The sequence below is a fragment of the Bos taurus genome, chromosome 12 (assembly GCF_002263795.3).
Source record: "Bos taurus isolate L1 Dominette 01449 registration number 42190680 breed Hereford chromosome 12, ARS-UCD2.0, whole genome shotgun sequence".
NCBI classification, from domain to species: Eukaryota; Metazoa; Chordata; class Mammalia; order Artiodactyla; family Bovidae; genus Bos; species Bos taurus.
Window position 1 is genome coordinate 86,553,608 of NC_037339.1, and position 18,115 is coordinate 86,571,722.

General features: G+C 54.6%; 1 protein-coding gene across 1 annotated transcript in view; it reads left to right on the top strand.

Moving 5' to 3' along the window:
* The window catches only part of CUL4A (cullin 4A), a 28,509-nt gene that overhangs the window by 8,261 nt on the left and 2,133 nt on the right, over nt 1-18,115 (top strand). The window contains exons 3-18 of the mRNA XM_025000183.2: nt 2,190-2,293; nt 3,044-3,113; nt 3,987-4,060; nt 4,932-5,094; nt 5,326-5,415; nt 6,410-6,492; nt 8,097-8,164; nt 8,615-8,733; nt 10,198-10,390; nt 11,551-11,655; nt 11,892-12,002; nt 12,078-12,163; nt 12,717-12,824; nt 14,022-14,135; nt 15,511-15,789; nt 17,893-18,045. Coding sequence (XP_024855951.1) covers nt 2,190-2,293; nt 3,044-3,113; nt 3,987-4,060; nt 4,932-5,094; nt 5,326-5,415; nt 6,410-6,492; nt 8,097-8,164; nt 8,615-8,733; nt 10,198-10,390; nt 11,551-11,655; nt 11,892-12,002; nt 12,078-12,163; nt 12,717-12,824; nt 14,022-14,135; nt 15,511-15,789; nt 17,893-18,045 — 1,920 coding nt within the window. The remainder of the gene's footprint in view (nt 1-2,189; nt 2,294-3,043; nt 3,114-3,986; nt 4,061-4,931; nt 5,095-5,325; nt 5,416-6,409; nt 6,493-8,096; nt 8,165-8,614; nt 8,734-10,197; nt 10,391-11,550; nt 11,656-11,891; nt 12,003-12,077; nt 12,164-12,716; nt 12,825-14,021; nt 14,136-15,510; nt 15,790-17,892; nt 18,046-18,115) is intronic.

The window sequence follows — 18,115 nt, forward strand, 5'->3', positions numbered from 1 at the left end:
TAAACTGTGGAAAATTCTGAAAGAGATGGGAATACCAGACCACCTGACCTGCCTCTTGAGAAATCTATATGCAGGTCAGGAAGCAACAGTTAGAACTGGACATGGAACAACAGACTGGTTCCAAATAGGAAAAGGAGTACGCCAAGGCTGTATATTGTCACCCTGCTTATTTAACTTCTATGCAGAGTACATCATGAGAAACGCTGGACTGGAAGAAACACAAACTGGAATCAAGATTGCCAGGAGAAACATCGATAACCTCAGATACACAGATGACACCACCCTTATGGCAGAAAGTGAAGAGGAACTCAAAAGCCTCTTGATGAAAGTGAAAGTGGAGAGTGAAAAAGTTGGCTTAAAGCTCAACATTCAGAAAACGAAGATCATGGCATCCGTCCCATCACTTCATGGGAAATAGATGGGGAAACAGTGGAAACAGTGTCAGACTTTATTTTGGGGGGCTCCAAAATCACTGCAGATGGTGACTGCAGCCATGAAATTAAAAGATGCTTACTCCTTGGAAGGAAAGTTATGACCAACCTAGATAGCGTATTCAAAAGCAGAGACATTACTTTGCCAACAAAGGTTCGTCTAGTCAAGACTATGGTTTTTCCTGTGGTCATGTATGGATGTGAGAGTTGGACTGTGAAGAAAGCTGAGCACTGAAGAATTGATGCTTTTGAACTGTGGTGTTGGAGAAGACTCCTGAGAGTCCCTTGGACTGCAAGGAGATCCAACCAGTCCATTCTGAAGGAGATCAGCCCTGGGATTTCTTTGGAAGGAATGATGCTAAAGCTGAAATTCCAGTACTTTGGCCACCTCATGCGAAGAGTTGACTCATTGGAAAAGACTCTGATGCTGGGAGGGATTGGGGGCAAGAGGAGAAGGGGACGCCAGAGGATGAGATGGCTGGATGGCATCACTGACTCGGTGGACGTGAGTCTGAGTGAACTCCGGGAGTTGGTGATGGACAGGGAGGCCTGGCGTGCTGCGATTCATGGGGTCGCAAAGAGTCGGACACGACTGAGCGGCTGAACTGAATGACTAACTTACTGGAACAAAAGTCTTTGTTAGGACATTATACCCCCTTTTTTTTTTAAGAGGGAAAAGATCAGTAGATCTTGGAGTGAATTATAAAACCATTAAGTTTGAGAAAGGAAGTGAAGGATATAGAAAGAAAACATGGATGGGAACCCGTTGTTCTCATTAACACAGAGAATGTAAGGGAAAGGTATTCTTGTTTTCTTATTCCATGTTCTCTTTTGAACCTTATAAGTATGCATGTGTTTTGTATATTATGTATTTCTTTACATAATTATTTTCTTTATCACTATAAAAACGTAAGTTGCCGTTATGTTTGAGTAAAGATTCTAAAATGTGTCCGTTCTGTATATCCCACATACTTTTTTAAACTGTTCAGAAATAGGCAGGAGAAACACTGCATTTCTCTTTATAGTATTTCATATTTGGATTGGATCAGATGCTGATTTTGTACATGAGATTTGAAAGAAAATTTTATTAGAACTGGTAAGAATATACAAGTATTATTTCTTTGAAGTGGAGCGATAATATTCTGTGAAAATTGTTTCCGCCACAAACACTTGTTTCCTCATTAATTTAAGCCAAGTTTGAGGGTCACACGCGGGCCTTGGTTCCTGAGCTGCTTTTGGACCGTCACCCACTCGGGAGCCTGAAGGGCCCTGGGTCTCCTGCCCCCTCCCCTGCCGTGGGTGGTCTCAGAGTCTGGAGCAGGTGTTTCTGGCCGGTTTCACATTGTGATCCTCGGGGTCGGCTCACTCCTCCCTGCAGCCCCACCGCAGACAAGGGCCCATGGGCTCAGGCCCATTTTGGTCCTCGAGTGGAGTGCAGCCAGGATCAGAGGCTGCTCAGCAGGGAGCCTGGGGGAGTCTGGAGAAGCCTGGCCTGGGGCGCGCCCCCTCGGGGCCCCATCCTCGGGCAGGCGTCGGGGCGCCGTCGCGTCCATGCTCTGGGTCCCTGCTGTTGTGGGCCACTCCGCTGGTCTCCGGTGTTCCAGCAGTGGTGGCCCTGAGTCACTGTGAGGGTGTAGCCTGTGTGCGTGGTGGAGGGGCGCCTTTCTGTTGCGATTATAGCTGTTTGCACAAATACACTTTTTTAAAGAACAAGTTTGTCATTCGTAGCGAATAACTGGTTATTCCTTTTGTCTTCAGGCTGTTGAAAACCTTTGTTCCCACAAAGTGTCCCCCACGCTCTACCAGCAGCTGCGCCAGGCCTGCGAAGGCCACGTCCAAGCACAGATCCTTCAGTTCAGAGAATATCCTTTTTTTATTTAGGCGATTCCTGTTCATTACCTAAATATTTTGAAAGTGAACGTTAATAGAATAAAGAATAAACGAATATCCTTAATATTAAAACAAAAACTTTTAAAATTCTCTTTTATTTATGGAAACAAAACCTTGCACTTATATCATACAACCCAACAAAACAGATTTTTTTGAAGTGGAATTTTTTTACCTTTAAACTTCTTTGCTGATAAAGTGAAAGTGTCCGTTTCTTAAGACTGGTTTGAAGTATTTAGGAAACATTCTGAAAAATATCTTAAAGTTTGAGTTCTGCTATTCTTTATTCTTGTTCTTAAAACTCTTGTTGGTTTTCTGTGGCTTATAACCGGTTGCCACAAACTTGGCCACATGAAGCAACCCTTGCCTGTCTACTCACAGTGTGCAGCTGGGGGCTCAGTGGTTTTCAGCTCAGGGCCTCGCTGCCTGAAACCATCCTGGGCCTTTGCTGTTGGCAGCAGGCCCACTTCCTCCCTCTGGGTCCGGACGCGGGCAGGGGAGGGAAGGGTACAGGGCAGGCGCGAAGGGATGAGGCAGGTGCATCACGCTTCGCAGGGGCGTGTGGGGACTCAGAAACCACACTGGTGGCTTCTGAGCTTCTGGTCTTTCAGTAATCTGAGTACTAAATAGATGTGGTAGTCTGTGGTGAAGAGAGCTGAAATTAAGAGGTAAAAACTGCAGTAAATGAGCCTGTGTTTCGGAAGCTTTCCTTAGCAGCCCTGCACAGACTCGCTAGACAGTGTGTTGTTTCTCAAGAAGATGAACACGTGCTGGCAGGATCACTGCAGACAGATGGTGAGCTTGCCGACGGCCTCTGCGGTGCTGGCGGCCTGGGCGCCTCCTCCCTGTGCCAGCCTCGGTGCACGGGCAGGGCAGGCGGGTCGTGAGCGGGGCTTGGGGTCTGTCCTATTCAGGGCCTTCAGACCACACACACAGGTAGCCCCGGGCCTGGGACTCCTGGTGAGCCTCTGAAGTTTTCCTTGATCTCAGTTTGTGCCTGAGAATCAAGCCCGAGTCCCAGAGCTTCCCAGTGCCTATGGACAGCAGGCTTAGACTTAGGGGCTGTGCTGATTCTAGTTTGGCTTCATGTGTGTGAGTTTTCAGGGTGGCCTGGCTGAGTTAGGAGAGGGGGAGCAAAGGCAGTGTCAGTAGCTCTCCCGAGTGGGTCGGATGCTTTTGTTTCCTAACGGAGGTAAGTGGTGACAGCAAGAGAGTCTCTTCCAGGCCAGGCACCGCGTGAGTGATAGAAACAGGCGAATGTCTGTCAGGAAGGTTCTGTTTACTTGTGTGAGCAAAGCTCCTGGACAGAGTCTGGGGAGCTCCCTGAGAGGAGAGTCCTGGGCCCCCACACCCCCTGAGCCTGCAGAGCCAATTGAGGGCTGCGTGCCCATGTGCCCACATGCCAGGAAGGAATGCTGGAGCCCAGGCTAAGGGCATTGAGCACATCAGTGAGGAAGGGACTGAGCTCACATGTGTCTCGGAGGCTGAGTGCTGTGAAATCGCTCGTCAGGTTTTCTGGATGAAAGAGGAAAAGCCAGCACCAAGGGGAACAATTAGATTCAGGGATGTCAATCCTGAGGGTCTTGGTGAGGCAGCCATGTTAGATCTGAGACAGCAGCATGACCGCTCAGAGGCCTGGGGTGGACTGACTTGGCCCTCTGCCCCCAGATCATGATCCGGAGTATCTTCCTGTTCTTGGACCGCACGTACGTGCTGCAGAACTCCACGCTGCCCTCCATCTGGTGAGTGTCTGCGCTGCGGCTGCCACGCATGCCCAACCGTCTGTCTGTCCTCCGTGCCCGCCGGGCCCCTTGGTGGACCTCAGCCCGGGGCATCCATCTCTGAGGGGTGGCCACCGAGCTGGCAGCTGGCAGTCCCACGTGGTCTCCTGCGGGCGATGGAGTCCCGGGACGGGGCCCGGCAGGCTCAGTCTCCGCCACTCACTCTCCTCTGGGGGTGCTGAGCGTGGGAGCCTGGCTTCCCCCTGCTCCCCACGCGGGGCCTTGGGGGCCGTGTGAGCGGACCCTGCGCCCCTGTGCCTCCCGAGCAGCTCGGCCTGTGCGGGAGCCTGCCCCGGCTCACCCGCAGCCCTCCTGGCCTCCATCCACACGGACAGTCACTCCTGATTCGGGTGCTGTGCCCGGGTCACATGGCTTGTGGGCGGCAGAGGGGGTGAGGGCGTGTCCTGCTGGCTGAGTGGGAGCTGCTGGAGCCCGAGCTGACATATCAGCTTTCAGAAGAGGGTGCCTGCGGCCATGGCCAAACTTCCTCCTGGATCCTTGGGCAACGGGCTGAGGACGGGCGGTGGGCTCTGCTTTGCATCCTCGTTCTGTGGTCCTGCAGCACAGACAGATGCAGCAGCTGGAGCACGGGCTGGGGGGACACCGAGGACAGGAGACCCCAGGCCCCGGGCAGGGTGGGGGACCCACTGATTCACGCAGGAAACAGGCCGCCTGGATGAGGGAAGAAGCACAAGGTGTGCCAGACTGTCAAAGAGGAAAATTAAAAACAAAAAAGTTGACATTTCCCCAACGAGTTAGCAAGTAAGTGTGTCTGGAGCTTCACCCCAAATTTGTAAAGAGTGAACCTAACACGTTTTTTCTGTTTGTGCAGGGATATGGGGTTAGAGCTGTTTAGAAACCACATCATCAGTGATAAAATGGTCCAGACGAAAACCATTGATGGCATCCTGCTGCTGATCGAGCGGGAGCGGAGCGGCGAGGCGGTGGACCGCAGCCTGCTGCGGAGCCTGCTGGGCATGCTGTCCGACCTCCAGGTGGGCCCAGCCGCCAACCCCCCGCCACAGACGGGGTCAGACCTCGGTGGAGACCACACCGTTCACGCGTTAGCTGAAAATGCAGGAGTGTTTTCCCTCTCCACCCAGGGCGAGAAGGGAGCCACCCCCAAGCAGGGGCGTGGCAGTGCAGCCAGCCGCCCTCGCCGTGGGGTCAGCCTTCAGGATGAGAGGCTTTGCTATAATTGGCCAGTAACTCTGCTCATTTTTTAGGTATATAAAGACTCATTTGAACTGAAATTTTTGGAAGAAACGAATTGTTTATATGCTGCAGAAGGCCAAAGGTTAATGCAAGAAAGAGAGGTGAGTCGCCGAGACGTTTGTGAAGCGCCTTACTTCGTTTTCACAGATGTGTATCCAGGTGTGATTTCTAAGCATCTGTCTTTTCACACAGGCGAACATTCCACTGAAAATCTTCTGAAAGCTACAATCTAGTTTCAATTCCCAGTAATGAGGTTCTTTCTTAGTATTTTGAGGGTTTAATTCCCCCCCCTTTAGAAACTTTTCCATTGTTGTCCCCCCATTAAAAAAGCCAGAAAAGCAGCTTCTGATGTACATAAAGGAGCTCAAGATGAAAGAGTATGATAAAAGATAATTGTGTGTGTGTGTGTGTGTGTGTGTGTTGGGGGGCGGGGTGCCTGTGCTAAGCCGTTTGCGGGATCTTAGTTCCCAGACCAAGGATTGAACCGTGCCCCCTGCAGTGGAAGCGTGGAGTCCTAACCACTGGACCGCCAGGGAATTCTCTAAAGATAATGCTTAAATATGAAAGATAAACCCGATATGTTAACAATTTTCGTCTGTGTGAGACATTGAAAAAAATGACCCTAAAAGCCATGGGGGAATACCAGGTGACGGTAATCAAACCCCAGAACCTCTCTAGTTTCTCGGGTCTTAGAGCCCAACCCAAAAGGAAGCCCGGGGGCCAGCACAGGCTGCGGGGCAGTTCACGTCCGCGGGCCACGGCCTCAGGGACCCTGCCACGGCCCCTGCTGTGCAGGCAGGAGGCAGCACGGGCGCCCGTCACCCCGGAAACTCAGAGTGGGGTTTGAGATCTCCTGCAGCCACCCTGGGCCTCTGCAGAAAGCGTGTGATTGGCGTTCGCTGGCCGCGCCGTGCGTGGATGGGGTGCTGTGACCTAGCCCGGGCCCCGCGTCCCTTCCCCACTCCCATCAGTCGGTGTTCCAGTTTGGCTTGCGTGCAATTCTGCTTTTTCTTTTACTAAAGCAATGTTTGAACTTCTTGGGTCACATGAAGAATGTGTTTTGTTGCTGATGTGTTTCAATGTTCTTTCTGGAAGGTTCCAGAGTATCTTGACCACGTGAGTAAGCGCTTGGAGGAGGAGGCGGACCGTGTGATCACATACCTGGATCACAGCACACAGTGAGTGCGGCTCCGGGCTCCATCTGGTGGCCTCCTGGGGATGATGTCCCCTCCACTTCCCGACACACAGGTGTCACAGACTCGCTCGCTGCTCTCTGACCCTGGACGTATTTTTGGTCCTCGAGCAGCTTATTACTCGTGATTATTCAGCAGTCGTAAGTCACGCTGACCAAGTTGCCTGTCTTGAGTTCCTGTCCAGAGGAGTGATTCGGGCAGAGATACTTCGTGTCTCTTTACCATTTTTAATTTACGTTATGACTCTGTCATTTATAAAAATGTTAATGGGGTATCACTGAATGTAGGCGGTTTTGGTTGTAAACTTTGGTTGGACATCTGATGTACTGATGTAGCTGTAATTTTGCTACTCAGTCCCATTATCTTCTCATTTCATTTAATTTTTTTGTCTAAATCGATGCGTATCTAGGGAGAAGTTCAAGGGAAAGTTTTTTGAGTGTCTGTGTCAGGCACATAATGTTTATTCAAGTGAGGAAGGTCCGAGCAGAAACATGGGAGATGGAAGAGAGAGATGTCCTAAGAGGGGAAAGCGCTGAACTGTGCGGGTCGTGGTGGCTGGTGGGGGCGGGGGCGGCGAAAGGGAGGGACAGTGTGACGGCTCGAGAGGACAGAGGGCCGGAGCAGAAGCGCTGCCCCCACACACGGAGCTGGAGGTGCCACGGGGACCGCGGGGGTGGCTGCAGCAAGACAGAAGACTGTCTGGCGGGACGCCTCAGCCTGCAGCGCCTGGTGCCCGGCCCCGTGGCTGCTCCTGCTGCTCAGGCGCCCCTGGGTGCAAGTGCTGCAGAAGAGCCCACCCTCCCCGTCTCACCGAGAAGTGACCGCAGGCTAAGCAGAGGACTTGTAGAGGAGGGCGGTTCCTGGCTTAGGGTTTTGAGGAGCACTGAGGTGGCTTCTGCAGCGTCAGATGACTCAAAGGTCATCGAGTAAAAGGTGATTTTCAGAGAAAGCAGACTCAAGAGGCCAGTAAACGAGCCCGGGCTGCCGCCGCCTCCCCAAGGCGTCAGCACAGCTCGAAGCTGAGCCCTCTCGGTGCCCGGAGCCCAGGTGGCTGCCGGCCTCTGGGGCTGCCATGAGGGCCACTCGAGGTGGTGCAGGGAGAAGTCCCTCGAGTGGGCCCAAGGTTAGTAGTCCTGGGAGTGCAGTAGGGCTCTGATCTCTGAGAGCAGAGCTCAGCGAGCAGAGGCCTGGACCCCAGAAGGGCGCTGTGTCCCCGTGTGCAGGGGACAGCCCACATGCCCGCCTCCAGGATGTCAGGTTCTCTGTTGCGCGTGACACTCCCAGACTCTGTAGGGAGTCAAGTTTTGATGTGTGATCCTGGGATGACGCAGGTGGAAGTGAGAACAGGGGCCGCTGGGGTGGCGGGGGGGCTGTGGGACCCAGTGGGGCGGGACTGAGGGCAGCGGTCCAGGAGCCCCAGGGACTGGAGCTCAGCTGGCCGGAGCGCGAGGGCCGCCGGCAGCCCCTCTGTGCGCGGGCGCCCCGTCTGCTGCCGCCCTCCTCGCTGGACTCAGCAGCCCGAGGCCGGGTCAGCGCTGGCGTTGTCCCGTCCCTCCTGGTTGATGGGCTCCTTGTGCACCACCCCCCAGGAAACCACTGATTGCCTGTGTGGAGAAGCAGCTCTTGGGAGAACATTTAACAGCAATTCTGCAGAAAGGTAGATTTCCCACCACTCGTGTGTGCACTGACCGCTTGTCCTGCGTTCAGTAAGAGGGTTGGAGCAGCGCTGTGACACCGTGGGGCCGTTGGCTGTAACACAGTCACTATGAGTCACCGAAGGGGGTGGCCCTCAGCCCGTGGGGGGCTTGGTTACTAGCTGTGTTGAAGGAGTGGGCAGGGAGCACGGACGGTTTGGGCTAAAGTCACAGGAGTCTGTTGGGGCTGAAAGACCCCAGCCTCTGGCGGGCAGACAGCCTCACTGTGCTCAGGCCTGGGCTGACCACGAGCGTGGACGTGTGGCGGACAGCCAACGGGCCCGAGGGCTGCCCCCTGCCTGCGCGGTGGTCCCGGGGAGCGAGCAGACCTGGCCGCATGCCCTGGGCTGGCGGTGCGGGTTCAGTGCCTCCGTCCGCCTGCCGCCAGAGCTAACACTGCTGTGTGATTTCAGGGCTGGACCACCTGCTGGACGAGAACCGAGTGCCGGACCTCACGCAGATGTACCAGCTGTTCAGCCGTGTGCGGGGTGGCCAGCAGGCGCTGCTGCAGCACTGGAGCGATTACATCAAGGTGTGTGTGCCCCTGGGCGGGTGGGGCTTGTGGGGCCACCTGGGCCCCGGGCCACAGAGCTGCCTTGGCTCCTTCAAGGTCAGGGGGGCCTAGCTGGACCTGCCCATCGCCTTCTGGGTCCCTTGAGCACATGGTCTTGGGGATAAATAGCATCCAGGTGTGAACGTTTTAAAAGTTGCTGTTTGGCCGTTTTTTGTCAGCATTAAGTACTAGCGGAGTGCTGTAGCTGTGATTTTCAAAAAGTTGCCTTTGTGAATCTACTGTTGAAACATGATTTCACGCTTGGCTCAGTGGGAACTGTTACACAGTTTGGTATGTCTGGGTAGGGTGTATGCGGCTTTGTTTCCTAGAAATCCAGGATTTATGCGTGTTTTGGTTATAAAAAGGCAACAGGAGTGATCTGTGTGGTGCTGGGCTTGGGTGGTGCACACCCGGCCAGGTGTAGGTGAACTTGTGGTCCATCTGGATGAGCAGACGTGAACTGTGTCAGGGCCGGGGTCCTGGTTGTGCTGCTGCTCGGTTGGGGCCTGTGTGTCAGCGTCAGGGACCAGGCTGAGCACGCAGGCACACGTTCACTCTTCTCGAGGCACGTGGGTCTGTAACCATCAGGAAGAAGCTTCAACTCAGTAAGAAAGACGACGGGAACAGTCGGGCCTGCGCGTGGAAAGCTTGTACACACACACGCACCCCCAAGATCTTGTGCCGCTGTATTGAGCTGAGAGGCAGAAGTGACTCAGGCCGGGCCAGCGCTGGGCTTTATGCCAGGAGAGGCCGTGGGCGTCGAGGGTTCTGCCGCCCAGGGGTCCTGAAAGAGCGGGCACGGGTCCTGACATAGGAGGGCAGCTTTGCAGCATCCAGGCTGGGCGGGAGACGTTGGATCGTGAACCTGCCCGAGTGTCTGCTGAGGACGAGCTGTGACACTCCCCCCACCCCTGCAGGCCGCGCCAGGCCCTCTCCCGAAGCCTCTGTGCCGCTTCACCTGGGCCTTCCCGCCAGTGTCTGCCCCCGCGTGCGCCTCTGACGTGGAGCTCCTTGAGTGTCCTGCGGAAGCCAGCAGTTTGTGTGGTCAGATAGCCAGCTGTTATTGTCATACAGACTTCTAGTCGTGTTTAAATAGCCATTCTTAAATAAAAATGCAGGCTGAAAAGCAGAGTCTAAACCACAGTTAGAAGTGAAAGAGAAAGAACTATAGTTAGAAAGTCCAAATAGGTGTAGACGGTTAAGAGAATTAATTTCTGTTTGAGGGAGTTACAAGTAAAAGTTCTTCCAGAAGCAGAATTGTAACCCTAAAGGCTAGTTGGCATACCCACTAAATTTTTAGAATGTGGACTAAATTTGTGAAACTTCTGGAGTGATTCAGCATTAAATACTGGAAGTGATTAATTTGTTAAGCATCGTGATTGTTTGATAGCAGGAGAGAAACTGCTGTATCAGAGCCCTGCTGCTGACCTCTGTGTTTTGCAGACTTTTGGGACAACGATCGTCATCAACCCTGAAAAGGACAAAGACATGGTGCAGGACCTGCTGGACTTCAAGGACCGCGTGGACCACGTGATAGACGTGTGCTTCCAGCGGAGCGAGAAGTTCGTCAACCTGATGAAAGAGTCCTTCGAGACGTTCATCAACAAGCGGCCCAATAAGCCTGCGGAGCTGATTGGTAGGAAAGCACAACTCATGCAGAGGCTTCCCCAAGAGCAGGCGCCTCGCGAGGAGGACGGCCCGCGCCTTAAAAGGACAGCCTTTCCGAAAACCGCAGGCACCAGCGTGTGCTGTGTGTCGGATCCGCGTGTGAGCGCGTGGCGTGTCCATCGGGAGCGCGTGGTGGTAGTTTCGTGACAACACGGAGCCTGACATCACAGGAGCGGGACGAGACGAGCAGCTTTATCCTTGCCTGCACGGTCCCGGCCCCAGAGCTCCTCCTGCCCAGAAACTGGCCTGGGTTTGTCGTGTAGGAATGTTAGGAGGGTAACTGTTGACCTCTCGATAGCGTGTGATAGGAGATAGCTGTTCAGTCCCGACCTTGTATCCTCCAGTCAGTGTAAAATGTGGTGGGATTGATTGGCATCTCTTCTAAACGATCCCTTTGTATACTTATTTCATGATAGCATCAAAATATACTCAGGATTCATGGAGTCTCATCAGTGAAGCGGTTTTTTTGGAGTTGTCCAGAGGCGGCGGGCAGGAGGGTGTGAGGCAGTGGTGCAGGGCTGTTGAGGTGCCCGGTGGGAAAGCGGAGGGCACAGTACAAGTGTGCACGTTTGCGACATTCAGGATGAAGAACGATAAGGGGCAGAGCTAAGAAGAGCCAGCGGGAGGAGACGCTCAAAGGCACATGTTTGATTTGGCCTTTGGCCACTTTATAGACTCTGGTTTCTCTAAAGACACATTCAGACGCTCGGGAGCTCGGATTCTCCCTTCCTCCGGGCAGGTCGAGGTGGCCTGTGCGTCTCAAAAGCAGGAGGGCAGGCAGAGCCACTCTGTCCCTGCGGGGTCGGCCCTGAGAGGAGTGCTTCTGTGTAAGGAAGCCTTGCCCGCGTCTCAGCACATCCTGCTGGCCGGCTGCTCCGGTTTCTGGAGCAGTCGTGTGCCAAGAAGCTCCAGTGTGGGACCACAGGGTGTGTTCTCAGGTGCCTTGAAAGCACACATCTTAGAACATCAGGTGTTTGCCTTTTTGTTACATAATAACATGTCATTTTGGGAAAGTTCCAAGTGTTATGTTCAGTTTTTTCTTGGAGAAATGAAAGATCTTCCTTTTTGTATTTAGAATATATATTGTATAGTGAATGCTTATTTTTCAAATAACTTCATCTCTTACAGCAAAGCACGTAGACTCAAAACTGAGAGCAGGGAATAAGGAGGCGACGGACGAGGAGCTGGAGCGGATGTTGGACAAGGTCATGATCCTGTTCCGGTTCATCCACGGTGAGCTGGGCTCCAGGCGTGCATCCGCAGTGCCCCGCCAGCCCGTCTCTTCCCTGCCCATCGACACAGGACCAGGGTGGCGGCTGCTGTGGACGGAGCAAGGGTGTTTGTGGGGATTCAGCAGGAAGAGCTGGCTCACACGTGCGTGTGCTCGCCTCTTGGGCTGAGTCAGCCGCTGAGGTGAACATTTTCACGGCAGCTGTCAAATGTCTTACGTGGTTCTTGCTTATAAATAGGTAAAGACGTGTTTGAAGCATTTTACAAAAAAGATTTAGCAAAAAGACTCCTGGTTGGAAAAAGTGCCTCTGTCGATGCTGAAAAATCTATGTTGTCGAAGCTGAAGCACGGTAAGCACCTGGGGGTGGGGTGAGCGCCCGCACGCAGGGCCTCCCTGATCCTCACCCACCATCCGCTTTGTCCAGAGTGCGGGGCCGCGTTCACCAGCAAGCTGGAGGGCATGTTTAAGGACATGGAGCTCTCCAAGGACATCATGGTTCATTTCAAGCAGGCAAGTTGTGTTCAAGTGTAACAGCTTTTTAAAAAATACGCTACTTTAAATTCTGTGAAATGATTTTGTACTTAAGTATGTGAACTATGTAAAATCCTTGTCTTTAAAAATTACACTGTTAATGTTTCACATATTCGAAACACTTCAAAATGAAAAAGAAACATAACCCCTGGGGATTCCCTGTCGGTGCAGTGGTTAGGACCCCAGGCTTCCACTGCTGAGTGCCCAGACTCAATCCTCAGTCTGGGAACTAGGGTCCTGCCAGCTGTGTGATGCAGTTGGAAAAAAAGAAAAGAAAAGTAATTCCTAAAAGTGCACTTGAAACTCTGGCTTAAATGAGTTTAATGACCCATATTTGGGACAAAGTTAAAGAAAAACTTTGCTGGTGGCTTAGAGCAGGGTGTGCGGCTCCAGTGGACTGTGTTCCAGGGACTCAGACAAGTGAAAGCATGAGGTGAGCGTAGCCTGGAAACGGGTCACTCAGTGTCTAGAGGTTAATTCTTTCGGGTGCTCTTCTAAAGTGACCATCTGTCTTGGTTTCTTGTGTTTGCAGTACATGCAGAATCAGAGTGACCCGGGCTCCATAGACCTGACTGTGAACATACTGACCATGGGCTACTGGCCGACATACACACCCATGGAGGTACACCTGACTCCAGAGGTGAGTGCTCTCAAGAACCAGCAGCCTGGTTTTCACACACTAGTGCTCCAGGGCCCCACGCACCTCGGGGAGTGTTGAAATCACACGCTCGCTGAAAACCCTGACCATCGGTGTCATCTCTGGGAGCAGCGTTCACAGTGGACGCTCCTCGTCTCTGTCCGCCGGCTGCCTGTCACGAAGGCGCTGGTTTACCTCCTGTGTGGGAGCCTCGGGCTTCCTTGGCTGATGCTCCCACCCGACATACCAGAGCCAGGCCCTGAGAGGGCAGGGACAGCGTGTGTGTGGCTGACATGGGCCCTCTGAGGGGGATGGGGTGTGTCTGCCGGCGTGGGCCCAGGGCCTCCAGGGAGGACAGCTGGGCCCAGGGCCCGGGCACCCGGGCAGACGTGCTGCTGCCTGGATTCGCCCTTCCTGTTCCCAGGACAGAGTCTCCTGGAGTCTCCCGCTTCTGGCCCTCTAGCCAGTGTCTTGTTGCGTCCTCTCCTCCGTTTGCTCTTGCCTGCACCCCGAATGCACATGTTCCCCGGAAGCCCCAGCTCCATCCCTCTCAGCCTCCAGCCTGTGTCTCGAGTCCCCCCACCCCGGGACTGTCGCAGCTGTCCCAGACTCAGCGCCCCCTCCCACATCTCCCCACGCGATGGGACGGGTCTGCACCCCTCCCCACACTCAGCCCGGCGCTCTCACACTCCCGGGGCTGGTGTGACGCTGCAAGTAGACGCTCTTCCCCGGAAAACCTCCACGCCCCGTCTGTCCCTGCTGGTTGACACTCGTCTCTCCCCCATCCCTCCGCCCAGGGCATGCCTGCGCATGCAGGCGCTGCAGGAGTGGTCAGGCATGGAGGGGTGGCAGGGACGGGCCAGAGTCCCAGGGCCTCCCTGGGACAGGAGGAGCTGCAGCAAGGGTCATCCCACCAGACGTGGCCGGACAAGAGCACGGGCTCTGGCCACGCCTGGGCACAGAGGCTGCAGGGGGACCGAGGGAGCCTGCAGGGCTCGGGAGCGGGTGCAGGCCCCACCGCCCCTGGAAGGAGTTGTTGAAATGACGGCAGCACGGGGCCGCGTGCAGGTGGGCCGCTGTCAGTACACGGAGCAGGCCTCATTCGGCCCAGCAGTGGCTTAGGAACTTGCACACTGAGCCGATGGTAGTGTCAGAGTAAGCGTGTGCAGCATAATCACACTCGTTTTCCTTTGCTGACAGATGATCAAGCTCCAGGAAGTGTTTAAGACGTTTTATCTGGGGAAGCACAGTGGGCGGAAGCTGCAGTGGCAGACGACGCTGGGCCACGCGGTGCTGAAAGCGGAGTTCAAGGAGGCAAGTCCTGTGTCTGTCACTTTTTATGTTTTTGAAGCACATTTATGAAAAGAATGTTTTTAAATTGCCATTAGACTTTGGTAGAAAGGAAGAAAGATAGAAAGGAAGGGATTATTCAATATAACTCAACACTGGCTTTTCAAAGTCAGTAAAATGAAGTGGTCGAAGGGCTAATACTTTAATCAATAAAATTAATGATGTATTCTCACCTGATGACTAGTTAGGAGTGTCTCAGCATGCTCGCACACAGGCTAATCAGGATGTCTTCTCACCTGGTTTCTAGTTAGGAGTGTTTTAGCACGTCCGCGCACAGGCTTGTCAGGGCATTTCCTCCCCTGGTAACTAGTCAGTAACTATCTCAGCACACCGCACGCAGGCTAGTCAGGGCATCTCCTCCCCTGGTGACTAGTCAGTACCGTCTTAGCACACCGCACGCAGGCTCGTCAGGGCATCTCCTCCCCTGGTGACTAGTCAGTACCGTCTTAGCACACCGCACGCAGGCTCGTCAGGGCATCTCCTCCCCTGGTGACCAGTCAATAACCGTCTCAGCACCCCGCACGCAGGCTCGTCAGGGCGTCTCCTCCCCTGGTGACTAGTCAATAACTGTCTCAGCACACTGCACCTAGGCTCGTCAGGGCGCCTCCTCTCCTGGTGACTAGTCAATAACCGTCTCAGCACACTGCACGCAGGCTCGTGAAGGCGTCTCCTCCCCTGGTGACTAGTCAATAACCGTCTCAGCACACTGCACGCAGGCTCGTGAAGGCGTCTCCTCCCCTGGTGACTAGTCAATAACCGTCTCAGCACACTGCACGCAGGCTCGTGAAGGCGTCTCCTCCCCTGGTGACTAGTCAATAACTGTCTCAGCACACTGCACCTAGGCTCGTCAGGGCGCCTCCTCTCCTGGTGACTAGTCAATAACCGTCTCAGCACACTGCACGCAGGCTCGTGAAGGCGTCTCCTCCCCTGGTGACTAGTCAATAACTGTCTCAGCACACTGCACCTAGGTTCGTCAGGGCGCCTCCTCTCCTGGTGACTAGTCAATAACCGTCTCAGCACACTGCACGCAGGCTCGTCAGGGCGTCTCCTCCCCTGGTGACTAGTCAATAACCGTCTCAGCACACTGCACGCAGGCTCGTGAAGGCGTCTCCTCCCCTGGTGACTAGTCAATAACCGTCTCAGCACACTGCACGCAGGCTCGTCAGGGCGTCTCCTCCCCTGGTGACTAGTCAATAACCGTCTCAGCACACTGCACCTAGGCTCGTCAGGGCGCCTCCTCTCCTGGTGACTAGTCAGTACCGTCCCAGCACGCCCGCAGGCAGGCTTGTCAGGTGTCCGCAGGCTGGCAGACACACTTGCGTGGCTCCTGCTCTTTCAGGGGAAGAAGGAGTTCCAGGTGTCCCTGTTCCAGACGCTGGTGCTGCTCATGTTCAACGAAGGGGACGGCTTCAGCTTCGAGGACATCAGGATGGCCACAGGCATAGAGGACAGCGAGCTGCGGAGGACGCTGCAGTCCCTGGCCTGTGGCAAAGCTCGTGTCCTCCTCAAGAGCCCCAAAGGGAAGGAGGTGGAGGATGGAGACAAGTTCCTCTTCAACGCAGAGTTCAAGCACAAGCTCTTTCGCATAAAGATCAACCAGATTCAGATGAAGGAGACAGTACGTATGCACTTCCCCCGTGTTCCCCGCTCACAGGGGACTGTAGGCTGTAAGAACTTCTCGCCCTTGTTACACGCTTGTGTCTGTGAGATGCTTTAGTGTAGCCGTTACTACTTCAACACTCAGGAGTGAGACTCAGAAGGATACGCGTCTAACAGTTAACTTCCTGTCTGCACAAACGTGTCCTGTTGAGGTCTTTGTAGCCCACCTTCTGTCCGCGTAGGGAGCACCTCATTCCAAACCTGGTGACCTGTCCTAACAGCTCTGCCCACCCCCCGCAATCGTCTCAGCCTCGCCACTGGGCTCGGTGTTCAGGCCGAGCGTCTGTACCTTTGATCAGGCTCCCCAGCGTCACGGCTCCAGGCCGCTGCCCTCGGGCACCCTGCTGCAGGAGCCCTCGCACCTCAGGGCTGTGGTGCAGCAGATGGGCACCGTGGCCTTGTCGGGAGGCAGCTCTGTCCAGAGGGAGCGCCGGCTCTGACCGCACGGGCCTCACAGCCGCTCCTGCAGCTGCAGTGGGCCGGGGGTGCTGCCCCCCGGGTGCTCTGTGCTGCCCAGTTGGGAGTACGTTCAGAGCACATGGAGCAAAATGTTCTTTGTGTTTTTATTTTTGAGCGAGGTTTGGGCTGGTGTGGAGATTGTGTGGGTGACCTGAGTTGCCTGTCACGGGTGCCCTCAGCCTTTTCCAGCTTCCTCACGACTGAGTCACGCAGAAGGACCAGGGGGTGGCGGGCGCTCGAGCGGCCTTCCCGGGCGGCCTGCCTGTCACCTCCGTGCTCCACAGCTGGCTGTCCTGGAGTTGGCAGCTTTTTCCTCCGCTGCACACGCATAAACTCTTCTTCTTGGGATCGTGCCCTGTAACGTTCATGCACACAGTTTTTAAGCTGGGCCTCCTCCCAGGTCAGGACTGGGATTTTACGTGTGCAGAGTCGCACGTCGTGTGACTTGACTCCGAGAGCGTGGAGCCCTGTGCAGAGCCTGGCAGCGCCTCTGGCCCGGCCTTCCTTCGGCTGAGGTGCCCGCCCAGCCGCACTCGTGCTTTCAGCTCCTGGCTTGGCTGTCTCGAGTCTCAGCTCCTCACCCTGGACTCGCCGGGTCAGAGGACGTGAGCTTTGCTGACATGAGCACGCGCAAACTCCAGTCTCCAGCTCCTGGGGGTCCTGACCTTCCCACCTGCCTGCGTCCTCCCCCCCGGGGGGCACAGGAGTGGTTCATGGCCAAGTTAGTGCGACTATCTTTGAGTCCCCTGAGCATCTTTATGCCATTTAGAAGCTCGTACAAATTAGGTGGCCGTCCCAATCCTCAGTTCTTCATCTTTTCACGTGGCCATATCAGCACTATGGGGGTGAGACTGGAGAGGAAGTGCCCGCAGCCCTCTCGGCCGCCCGCCCGCGGCGCTCCACTGGCCCTGCCCTGCTCGCTCGGGGTCACCGCTGGTGCTTTTCGTCTTTTTAATGAACCGCTTGGTCTCGAGTCCCTGGCACGTTTATTGTAATATCCCCTCTGGCTTGTAGGGAGTGCTCTGTTTGCATTGAGGGGAGGGGACTGGTGGCAGGTGGCTCTGTCACTCTGGGAGGGTTCTCCCCATGTGAGTACAGTGGGAGCTTCAATCTGTTCCTCTGCAGTTTCTGACTTGAGGGTCAGCTTAAGGAAGACCTTCCTCTGACCCACATTTTAAAGAAGATTTACTTCTATTGTTCCAATAGTCTGTATGTTTCAAATTTCCCCTGAAATAGTTCTCTGAGCAGCTAGAAGTTATCTTAGCATCAAGAAAGCGTTCCAGCCACCCTCCTATTTTAAAACGTGAGTGGGTTCTCTCACAACTTACTAAACTGTCAGTTTTGTTAGAAATCAGGGTCATGTGTTACCGGGCAGTTTCTCGTTTCTGCTTTTAAGTTCCGTTTCAAAGCAGCGCCCACGGCCTTGTAATTGGTGTCACTGTTCCCGTAAATTCACTGATTGTGGTGAAGTTCAGTGGTCTCACTGGGACAAAGCGGCAGAGCAGAACAGGCCCCGCAGTCTGGCCTGCCCTCTGCGCGGAGCTCAGCAGCCCCCACAGAGGCGGCACCGGCGCTGAGACGGGCGGCGGGCCCTCTCCTGCAGGTGGAGGAGCAGGTCAGCACCACGGAGCGTGTGTTCCAGGACCGGCAGTACCAGATCGATGCCGCCATCGTCAGGATCATGAAGATGAGGAAGACGCTGGGCCACAACCTGCTCGTCTCCGAGCTGTACAATCAGCTCAAGTTCCCAGTCAAGGTAAGTGGGCATTGGCTTGTCGAGTTGCTGCGTTTGCATACCCTTGGCACCGTGCGTCCCTCTCTCACGG